The sequence below is a fragment of the Caenorhabditis briggsae genome (genome assembly GCF_000004555.2).
Source record: "Caenorhabditis briggsae AF16 supercontig from assembly CB4, cb25.NA_032, whole genome shotgun sequence".
NCBI lineage: Eukaryota > Metazoa > Nematoda > Chromadorea > Rhabditida > Rhabditidae > Caenorhabditis > Caenorhabditis briggsae.
Window position 1 is genome coordinate 4,549 of NW_025543310.1, and position 11,491 is coordinate 16,039.

Sequence of the window (11,491 nt, forward strand, 5' to 3'; positions counted from 1 at the left end):
AAAAAAGCCAGCTTATAAAATGTTGATAGTAGTTTGCCAGAAATTTTTGCAGTTTACAGATTATTGATATTTATTACTCATAGGGCTGAAAGCTATTTTTTAAGCTCAAAGTTTTTTTTGATAAGGACAAAAGTTGAGATTTTATTAGCAAAAGTATTTAAAAGGATGCGTTTTGTTCGAAAAAAAACAATATGCATATATGTTCATTGTGTGGGAGATGTTGGGAAATCAGGAAGGGAATTCAGTATTTCAAAAAATAAAAGTTGTATTCCGATTAAAAAAAAAGTTTATGAACAGTTTATACTTCCCAAAGTTGACGATAAATTTTGTTATAGTTGGCCATTCCCGATTTTCCAACAGCACTCATGGAAATCTCCTTGAGAACGCGCTTCTTCTTCCCTTCTTCCATTTTCTTCAATTTTCCCATTCCAATAATGACGATGATCAAGTTATAGGTGGGAATTGAGCAAAAAGTAGCTCGAGCAGCTGTGTAGTGAACAACTTTCTCAAACAACAATGGTCCGCAATATCTAGCCAACAGTCCGAAGAAAACATAGCAGCCAGCAAAGAAAATGTGGTAAGAGCTGATATGAAAAATGAAATCCGAAGCGTCTTTGAATTCTTCGATCTCGTATCGGAGGGATAAAACATTGCTGCAATTTTTAAAATTTTATTTTATACTTTCTAAAATTTGCACTCGCTTTCTTGGCTTCTGTTTCATCAGTCTCATCAAAACAATAATGATAACCATGTTGAAAATTTGAATGAGAAGTAGAGCGATGTAGTAAATGTTGAAATAGAGAGCAGTAGATGATGGAACCAAGATCAATGAAACAAATGGGCCAGTGAATTTTTCCGTGTGAAACACTCCATAAATGATCAGACCATCGACGACAGTCTGAAAAAAGGAAAGCGCCAGGGATGTTTGGAATGGGATTGCGATCTCCGAAATTTCCGATTGAAATATTTACGGTTTTTTTTTCTGAAATTAGAGTTTTTGGACTAAAGTATGTAAAACGCCGATACGAAACGTTTTCTTTTCTTGGGTCCCAAGAAAAATTATGATCAATTTTTTGCGTTTTTGAAACATGTTTTCTTTTTTTTCAAAAACAATTTTTCAGCTTTTTTTTTTGGTTGGAAATTTATAAAAATTTTAAAATTTCCAAAAAAAATTTCGAAGAGATCATTCGGAACAACATTGTTAAACGGGATATAACATCATCAACTAACCAATAAAAGAAAAATGAGTGGTCCCAATTTGGTTCTTCGGTGTTCATAATGCCCAGCATTGTTGAAAGCAACAATACGCTCAATTGAGAACCCAAGAGGAATCAACATTTGCATGGTCATCATGACAAGAGAAGACAAATGGTACCAAATGAATATCTCACGATCAATCAACAAATCACAGTTTGTGGAGAACAGTGATGCAGCGTTACGCCACCCCTTCAAAAAATTCGAAAAAAAAATTAGCACATTTTTTTTAGGAATAGCTTACAAATCCTCCTGTGGATACCAATGAGAACAATGCGCTCGTTGTAAAATAGGCGAAAAGCAAAAATGTCATGTTTCCTTGGAAACGAAGACGGAGGATTTTATTGAGAATGAATGAAGATTGAGCGTACGTGGCAAAAAAGCATGCCAGAAAAGACCAGGCAAGCAAAATACGATACCAAATAATTCCGTTCAGTTCTTGGGCAAGTTTACAGTGTTCCAAGTAACCAGTCACCTCTAATTCTTTAGCCATAATCATTTTTGAAATGAGAAGGACTAGGAAGCGGACGAAAACAAAAGGGAAAATATTTTGAAAGGTTGTGGGAATGAGAACTTTGAGCCCAGGTCAAATTAAAAAATCGATCTTGTGTATGACGTTGTCGGAAAATTGGAAATTCGAAAAGCCAAGTTAATTCTTCAAGGATGAAATGGAAGCCAGGATCTGCTATAGAAGGGGCGGAACTTGTTTCGCAAAATGTATAAAATAATGTTTCTAGAAATGACGGCATTCTGTACTGACAGTGATTTATGCTTGTTTATGAAATAATTTCAGAAATGTTCATTTTTCATTCAATTTTCTAGAAGAAAAACTTTTGACACATAACTCAAGTTGACTCGGAATCGGAAGCAGCCGTAAACTTTTTTTTGAATTACTTAGTGATTCCAGTTAAAGTAGTCTGAATGATATCATACGTACAATAACAAAAAGGTAACAATTTATGACTTTGTTTTCGTTTTGAGCAAGCATTGCTCCTAGATATTTTTTATGAAGAAAGGATAAAAAATTGAAAAATAACCAGTTTCTAATCTGAAAAAATCTACGAAAAAAGGAATACCAAAAAATTCATTATTTCAAAACTCTTCTCACAAGAAGTTTTTATTGGACAATATGTTGTGTGGTATTTTAAATGTAACGTGAAGCGTCATCTTCAAGAAGAAATGGCAGACTTTTAACAATTAGGAACCTCGAGCCATTTTCACAGGTTTCAGCATTTCCATCCTCATTTTTCTGCTTTTTTGCTTCATTTTCTTCAGTTTGCTTACATTTTGAAACAAGTAAAAAAATTCTCCGCAGAGGCCGTCAAATAGACAGAGAGGATGTGAGTCAAGCACGAAGCTGCTTCCACCACTACTCCATCCACCAGACACTTTTCTTCGCAGAACTTCAGGGAAGACTTACACATTTTCCCGATTCGTCAGTCGGGTGACAAGGCTTCTTCTTTTTCGAAGCGAAGAATGAAAAAAAGAAACTCACAGGCGACCGTCTTCACAGTCCCTTCTTTGTTAAAGGACTTTCTTTAGAGTACAACATCTGATTTAGTATGTCGAAATCACACATCGCATCATTGCATCTTCAACAGTTTTGCTCATTATTTAATTTAATTTGTTTATTGATCAGGTGTAATAAAACATTACTGGAAGAAATTAAGGAATACTGGAAGAAATTAAGGATTCAAACTCGGAAGGTAGGAGAAATCGGGTAACTTGGGAAGTGATGGCGTTCCACAGGGGAACAATTGAAGAAAACTAGTCAGAGGAGTAGGGCTGAACATTAATCAAGTTCATAGGGCGACGAGGGGAGGAGGAGTATTTGACATGTGCATTTAGGTTAGGAAAGTAGGCGGAGCCATTTAAAAATTTATAGAGAAGGATTAGTTGAGCTTTTAGCCAACGATTTCGAATGGAGAACATATTGAGGATAGAGAGACGATCAGAATAGGAACTGTACTGAATATTACAACGCTGGAAAATACACTTAGAGAAAAATCTTAAGGGAGATTCTAGTTTTAGAGCAAGGCGAGAAGAAGGCGGAGGGGAATAAACTACAGAACAATATTCAAGAATCGGGAGAACATAACATTTGAAAAGATGTATAGATGGTTCACTCTAGTTCTAGTTCATTCTATTATTTTACATTTCCTATCACTAGAATTCATTATTTATCCATTTGGAATCTGATTATCATGTATTTTAATGTTTTTTTCCTTTTTTTCCCACGATTCTTGCAATCGTAAATAAATAAATAAATAAATGTAGAATTCTGGTGACTTAGATCTAAATGACTTTAAAAGTTGTTTGGAACGGAGAAGAGCTAAAGCTGTGATTTTGTTGATGTGAGCAGAATTTGAGAGAGGAATCAGTAATGAGTCCCAAGTCCCGGACGGAGGAGGAGGGAGTAAGTGTGACACCCGCAATATTGAGAGGATGGGAAGAATTATAGGAACCTAGGCGAAGAAGGGCAGTTTTAGAGTGGGCAAGAGGGAGATGGTTGGCGGTAGCCCAATTTACAACCATGTTGATACCAGTTTGAAGGGCGATTGGGTCATGAGAATACAATTTGATATCATCAGCAAAGGCGGCAAGGTGAAGAGAGGGGATTTGTTCAAGTTCTAAGAGCAGATCATTGATGAATATGAGAGATAGTAAGGGACCGGAGACTGATCCTTGAGGAACACCAGAGGGAATAACAGAGGAAGGGGGTCCAATAAAATCATAGATTTTGACAGAGAACGTTCGACCAGAGAGAAACGAGTAGAACCAAGCTACGTAAGATTTAGGGACTCCAAAGCTAGCAAGTTTCTGGATGAGAAGTTGATGATGTACCTGGTCGAAAGCTTTGCGGAAATCGAAAAAGACGACGTCTAGTGTATTGTATTTCAAAAGAGTAGCTTTATAATTCGAAAAGGATTGAACTAGAGAGGTGGTGCAGGATCTGTCGGAGAGAAAACCATGTTGAAGACTACTGAATTGATGGAGGAATTCCCATTTGATGCGATCACATACCAATCGTTCGAAAATTCGAGCGAATGGGTCAGTAAGCGAAATGGGGCGATAGTTTTCGGGCGATGAAGGAGAACCCTTTTTTGGCATGGGAACGACTACTGCGTGTTTCCAAGAGTCGGGTACATGTGACGTGGAGAGTGAGTCAGAGAAGATAATCGATAAAGGTAATGCTAGAGTGATGGCGCATTTTTTAATGATAAAGTAATTGGTCGAATGGGGAGAATAGCCACAACGAGGCGGGAGTTTGCGAAGAAGCTTCTCAATTATCCAGGGATCGAAGATTTTAAGGTCAGAGCCAGAAAAAGGAAGATGCTGATGACTTATTGCGGGAGTGATGGATGCGGATGAAGTGAGATGATTATAATTAGAAGAGAATGTTTTGGTGAAAAGAGTGGATTTTTCGTGTTCAGAGGTTATAAGAAAGCCATTAGCAGAAAGAGGTGGGACTTTAGGTGAAGATCTAATTCTACTTTTGATGAGGGCGCGGGCAGCACGACAGTGTGGGGCTGAGAGGATTCGGAATTCGTCAGTTACCATTTTCTTATTGATTGTTCGAGTGAGAGATTTGATACGAGTTCGAACATGGAGTATTTTCCTGGGAGCCGTAGTTGGAGTCTTAAGAAGCTTGGAGTAGAGGTGCCTTGCCCGTTTAAGTTTTCGAAATGGTAGAGAAAAGGGTTTGGATTTGGGTGGAGGAAGCAGAGGAGTATGATTACGAATAAGTGTGGAAAGAATATCAATGAATTTAGTGAATTTTTGGGAAGGAGAAGGCAAAGTACTAAATGAGAGGTCCCAGTCGATGGTGGCGAGATCCGAGTTGAGGGAGCGCAAATTGCATTTCTTGAGCCATAAACGAGGGCGAGATATGGATGGAGATAGAGGAGTGAGAGTGGTAGGAAGAATGTGGAACTTGACGGCAAAGTGGTCAGAGTGGAGGCTCGACGGCGACGTTAGAAAGAGGAAGATCATCAGAAGAGATTACAAGGTCCAGAATGTTAGCTGAGGTATCGGAGACCCGAGTTGGGAAACTGACATGTTTTCAAAGTGAAAAAGAAGGCGTTTGAAATTTTGAAGAAATTTTGAAATATTGTTTTTTTCGACTTGTCCTATCGCCCAAAATCAAAACTTTCGACTCTCGGAATTGCTCCGTCCTGCTCTTTTTTTAAGTGGAACACCACCAAATCTATCACCCAAATGATCTTCATATATTTCTGTGTATTCCGTGCGATTTTGAGCAATATTTGTGAAGTTACAGTTTTTCAAATTTCTTGCAATTATCAGATTTTGGAAATTTTGAGGGCTCACAGACGAAATCAAGCTGTCAAATTCTGTGAAATTGATGTTTCTATCATTTCTGAATGTTTGAAAGACTTTTTTGCACTTTCAAAAAAATTTCTCAAAAAATCACTTTTAAAGTGTGGGGTACCCCATGATGATATTTTTCGAAAAAAAAATCGATTTTTCAAAAAAAAAAAAAAAAATTTTTTTTTTGAAATTGTACAAAAAATATTGCAAATGATAGAGAGATGATCAAAAAAGAGTTTCCCGCTTGAAAAAATCCTGAAAAAAGAGTTTTAAAGCTCGAAAAATGCACGTTTTTGGTCAAAATTTAGTACTGAAAACACTTTGAGAGCCCATTTTTTTGTTCCTGTTAGGGTTATGACCGAGACATTGCTGAAATCGTATTCAGCATGTTCGAAAGTACCTTTGTACAAACTTTGAGCTAATTCTCAACGCCCCTCTGAAAACATTTCCCTTGTTAGATATTGGTATCAAAAAATGTCCCTTCCCCGGACTAGCACAAAACGGATAATATAAGGTATATAAGGTGCCCATAGGCAGGTTGAGCAGAATAACAAAACTTTTTGTGATTTTTCAGAAAAAGTGGATCAAGTCCATTCAAAAAATCACAACTTTGTACAGAGCAAAGGTAAAATTACAGACTAACATGCATCATGTAAAACGAATTACAGGCTACAAAAAACTCAGTTAAACCTATATTCTATCTTGGCGAAGAAATTTACTAGAATGGGAAGTGTCCGAATGGTTCGATCGTATGAAATCAAAAAATGTCGATTTTCGAAAAAACACCTTTGGGAGACTATGTCTATCCGATTCTTTTCATGTCATAATGCACAACTATAGTCTCAAATATATAGCTCACAGTTCATTTAAGAGAGATTTTTGAAAACATAAACTTTCAAATGTCAATTCCATGTACCCCTCTACATACTCACTTTCAACATGTGAAAATTTTTTTCGAAAGTTTTTACTCCTTGATCACGATTTGATAATTTTCTGTCAAAAAACAACTAAATCAACTGAATCGTTTGTTCTCGGAGCTTTTATGGTGTATATGGAAAAATGAGTAAAAAAAAATACCATGTATAGGGGTACATGGAATTGAGTTTTGAAAGTTTACTTTTTCAAAAATCCCTCTTAAATGAACGGTGTATGTTTGAGACTATAGTTTTGAATTATGACATGAAAGGAATCGGATAGACATAGTCTACCAAAGGTGTTTTTTTTTTCGAAAATCGACATTTTTTGATTTCATACGATCGGACCATTCGGACACTTCCCATCCTAGTAAATTTCTTCGCCAAGATAGAATATAGGTGTCATTAAATTTTTTGTAGCCTGTAATTTGTTCTACACGATACATGTCAGTCTGTAATTTTACCTTTGCTCTGTACGAAGTTATGATTTTTTGAAAGAACTCGATCCACTTTTTTTGAAAAATTACAAAAAGTTTTGACATTCTGCTCAACCTGCCATGGGCACCTTATATTATTTGTTTTGTGCTAGTCCGGGGAAAGAACATTTTTTGCTAAGAAAAAGCGAGGGGACACTTCGGGTACTTCCCTTGTTAGTTGATGCCCGGACTTTTCGCTTTTCGAAATTCTGATTTTGAAGTCTTCTGGAGACGTTCCTTGGTTTCGCCACAGTAAAGCGTGGTGGGCAGAGAGGGCGAGAAAGAGGGCGAGATGGCGAGAGGGGCAGGAAACCTCGCACACGTATACGTCATTTCTACCACCCTCGCTGTGGTTACCAGTGGTGTGTGGTTCACGAACCATGCTTTTGTGTGCGAGGTGAGGGGTTCGAGTCCCACAGGTCCCAATATCGTTTTGGTTTTTGTAATGAGTTCAGAAATAAATATGAAAATGAATGACTGTTTTCCAATTGGCTGAAATCATAGAAAAGAGTTTCCCCGTTTCATTAGTTTCAAGTCGAAAGTAAAGTTTAGTCAAAATTTGGAGATTTTTCTGTTATCAGCCAATCTCGGATAACAACTTGGGAGATAAATAGATAAACGTTGTGCTTCCTTTCTGCAGAGACAAATTCCAATGCCCCGAAATTACTAACTAAGAGCCGTAAAGCTTAAGGCCCAGCAACATTCGGAAAAAAACCACAGATTTCAACAAATTAAAAAGGACAACGGCCGATTCTTATCCACCGATAATTAGAACGTCATGACTTCAAAATTTTTGAATTTTTGAATTTCCGAACTCTCGAATTACCAAATTTGTATTCCGAATTCCAAAAGGTCAAAATTTAATAATTTATAAACTTCTCGGATTCTGGGAATCTGAATTAACGATGTTTAGAGCTGTACAGTTTTAGAAGTTGCAGTTTTGAACTGCCGAATTTTCGAGTTTCTGTACTACTGAATTACGGAATTAATAAATACTCAAGATTTTAAATCTTCCAATTCGGATTCCTAGGACGAGATTTCCGAATTATCAGAAAAAATTAGACAGGGAGGGATAAGAACATTTCGAAATTCGAGCTTCCTAAATTCCCAAACTCAGAAATTTGGGAGTTTAAAATCACTCGAAATTTAAAAATCAGATAGGAACAAACGTCTTACATAGAATTGAAAGGTTTTTGAACTACTGAAGTTTTGAATACAAACCATTGATTTTAGACATTCTAAATTTATCAACTTCTCAAAATTCCAGGGCTGTCCAAAAGGCCGACCTCGGCCGGCCGAAGGCCTCGCGCAATTTTGTGCGGCCGAGGCCGTCGCAAGTTCGCTTCATTGAGAAAAAGCCTCGCGAGGCCTCGGCCGGCCTCGGCCGGCCTCGCAAATATGACTATGACGTTTTCATTCTTTTTTCTTTTTATTCTTCCACGTATTTTTTACGTAATAAATACAAATACTACGGTAAGCAAGTCGCATATTGTACGACAAGTTGCGTTTATTTTTATTTTTTTGTTTTTTCTCGCTCTTTTTCAGCAAATCACGCATTTTTTGAGAGTTTTCTCGATTTTTCGATATTTAGAGCATTTAAAAAAAGGAGGAAGTCAAGAAATCTTTTATTCAACACTGAGATAACAGGGGAGAGAAAATGACAACAAATTCAAGAAAATTAACAAAAAAAGCTTGTGTTCATTCATCAAAATCTTTCAGTCTCGCCTGTGTCGAATCGATCTTTTTCTTTGAGAATCATCAACTTTTCCAGCATTTTTAAGTCCAGGCTCTGACGATTTGGTGTGGGATCAATGAACCATTGAGGCATCTGAATTGTGTCTGAAATTGAATAACGGTTATAACAAATGAATAAATCGGCTTAAACCGACCATCACTGGCGTTCGAAATGTTCATGTCGCCACAGATCGATGGAAAAATCGAGAAAACTCTTGAAAAATGCGTGATTTGCTGAAAAAGAGCGAGAAAAAACAAAAAATTAAAAAAAATACTCAACTTGTCGTAAAATATGCGACTTGCTGACCGTAGTCACATTTGCGAGGCTTTTTCTCAATGGAGCGCGCCGAGGCCTTTTTTCTTCGGCCGAGGCTTTTTCGAGGCCGGCCGAGGCCCGGCCGCCGTTTTGGACAGCCCTGCAAAATTCAGAAAATGCAAAAACTCAAACATTCGCTATGTATTTTGGAACTAGGGAATTTGAAGATTCGGAAACTCAAAAATTCTGATTTCCAAAATAAAAAATTTCAGCAGCATTTCGAATTTCCGACTTTGAAATTTTAAAGTTCTCATCTATGTAATCTTCGAAATTGGAAAGTAATCTTTTGGATTTTCGTATTCGCATAGTTTCTGAATTCCTGGGTTCCATGATTTTCTGAGTTTTCAAAATTTTGAATTCCGAGATTTCAAATAGAGGAAGTTCGGTCTTAGAAAGTCGTAAACCGTCTTTTATATTTACAGTTTGATTCCCAGAATTACAGAAACTCGAATTTCGGAAAATTAGAAAACATTTTCTGAATTTCAAATTCGAAGTTTTTGAACTTCGAAATTTTCTAATTCACTTTTCTCTGAACATATTCTGAATATCTTGAAATGTGAAATTTCTGGAACACTAAATTTCTTAGTGTCCGATTTTGGTACCCTGAATAAAAGGGAACAAATCTCATGATAAGATTTCGGATACTGTACCCGGATGCCAGGAGGTTGAGCCCCGGAGGGGCGTAAACCGACTGGTTATATTTATTGCCAAGATTTCTGAAAACTTTTAAAAATCTTGATTATCCCATCAAGTTTGTCTTAATTTGAAAATCGAGAATCTCATCTACCAGCTTTAGGCAAGAAGTTTCGAAAATGCTTTCGTCTAAATTTATTTTCCCCACTCTGCTATCCCAAAAAATGCATCATTTAGATCAAAATTTTTTACGAAATTTTGAAAAAAAAGGAGGGAAATACTCATTTTGAAATCCTTCAAAATATGACAGTTTTCGTAATCTAATGTCTGTATTTATACCTAAGCTTTTGATTCCTAATCATTCCTAAGCAATCTGAAAAAAAATAGAGAATTGCAACATCCGGAACTTTTATGAACCTAAACAGCCATCATATTCGATACCTGTAGTCTTAAAACGCCCAGACGCCAATTCGAAGAAAATTTTAAAGACACTCATTTTAGTTTCATTTCAGTGAAAAAATAATTTTAAGGCTTGGTTAATTTACTTGACATGTGCAGCCACCTCATGTTCTGAACTCTTTAATGATCCGGTATTCTTCAAAATCTACCATATTTCGTCTATGCTTTTGATGACAAACTCTATGCTGCTACCTATTGGATTCTCAATCGAACGACTGTATGCTTTAAAAAATGCGGAAAACTACGAAAGAGAGAAAGTCTTCTTGGGACCGATACTTGTTATTATTCTGGTATGCTAATATCAAAATCGGCCTTTCAATCATTTTTTTTAGGTTGCGCTGGATTTTCTATTCATTGGCTTGATATATTTTTACGAGAATTTCACTGGTCCTTTTATTTCCCTTATTTTGGTCCGATCAACATCCGCTTTCCAATTCAACATCTACTTTTATTGTCTCCTCGGGGTCCAAATATTCAACTTGATCTGTAACATTCTCATTTTGGTGTTCCACTCTAAAAAACACAAAAAGTAACTCCATTTTTTGTTTAAAAAATAAACATATTCTAGATCTCAACAAAAAACAAATACTATTTCATTCTCAGTGATTTTGTTCCAGCAAGACAAGAAACGGTCTTCTAAAGTGGCTTCGAATATTGCGATGGTGTCGACAGGGCAAGAAGGAGCTCTGAACTACGAGAATGTTACTCGCAACATCTGGGAGAGTGCTGGCAACTGAACATTTCATTTTTCATTTTATTTTCATTTATAAATTATTTGTTCTATTTAATGGGTAATTATTTATTTAATGGGTAATTATTTATTTATACGATTACATTTTGCATTTTTCATATTTGGATTTATTACTATTATTTTCAAAATACACACCTACCTATAGTACCGTTTAATAAAATATACATACAACATCGTATTTTTCAGGTGATTTTCGGTCATTTTAACCATTTGGAAGAGTGTGGAGCTTGGCTTCACAAAAAAGGAGTTAGCCCACTTTTTTGATCACAGCTTTCCTCGTTGGAGGCCGATGGAATAAAGAAATTACCGGAGCGTTTGCAGACTATCAATGCTCATGGATGTTACTCTCATTGATCTGGCCCCGCCTGCTCTGAGAAAAAAAAATCGTAAATTGTACCGAAATCGAAGGAAACTTATTAGCCAACCTGATGGGGTTGTTCAGTGAGAAGCAACTCAGAATTGCTGGTTTTTCCCTTATGCAGAAAGCAGAAAAACCAGCAATTTTGCTGGGGCCGCGGAAGCAAAATTGCTGGAGTTTTCTAGGCCATGTGATCTCGTCCTCCCCCTCGTGGAGTACACGACAAAAGTCGGAGCGAGACCTAACCGGGAAATTCGTTGCGCCTTT

General features: G+C 36.8%; 3 protein-coding genes across 3 annotated transcripts; 1 reads left to right on the forward strand and 2 right to left on the reverse strand.

Annotated features, from left to right (window-relative positions):
• Positions 1 to 298: 298 nt before the first annotated feature.
• On the reverse strand, positions 299 to 1,753 carry CBG23710 (the record flags this gene model as incomplete). Its single annotated transcript, XM_002647834.1, has 4 exons — positions 299 to 653; positions 702 to 898; positions 1,231 to 1,446; positions 1,499 to 1,753. 4 exons carry the CDS (start codon positions 1,751 to 1,753, stop codon positions 299 to 301), a joined length of 1,023 nt encoding a protein of 340 aa, XP_002647880.1.
• A 6,925-nt stretch (positions 1,754 to 8,678) lies between these two features.
• Positions 8,679 to 8,887, reverse strand: CBG23712 (the record flags this gene model as incomplete). The annotated part of the gene is made up of 2 exons (XM_002647835.1): positions 8,679 to 8,812; positions 8,863 to 8,887. The coding sequence occupies 2 exons, from the start codon at positions 8,885 to 8,887 to the stop codon at positions 8,679 to 8,681; spliced, it is 159 nt and encodes a 52-aa protein (XP_002647881.1).
• Positions 8,888 to 10,276: 1,389 nt separating this feature from the next.
• On the forward strand, positions 10,277 to 10,852 carry CBG23713 (the record flags this gene model as incomplete). The annotated part of the gene is made up of 3 exons (XM_002647836.1): positions 10,277 to 10,405; positions 10,448 to 10,644; positions 10,684 to 10,852. 3 exons carry the CDS (start codon positions 10,277 to 10,279, stop codon positions 10,850 to 10,852), a joined length of 495 nt encoding a protein of 164 aa, XP_002647882.1.
• Between the last annotated feature and the right edge of the window lie 639 nt (positions 10,853 to 11,491).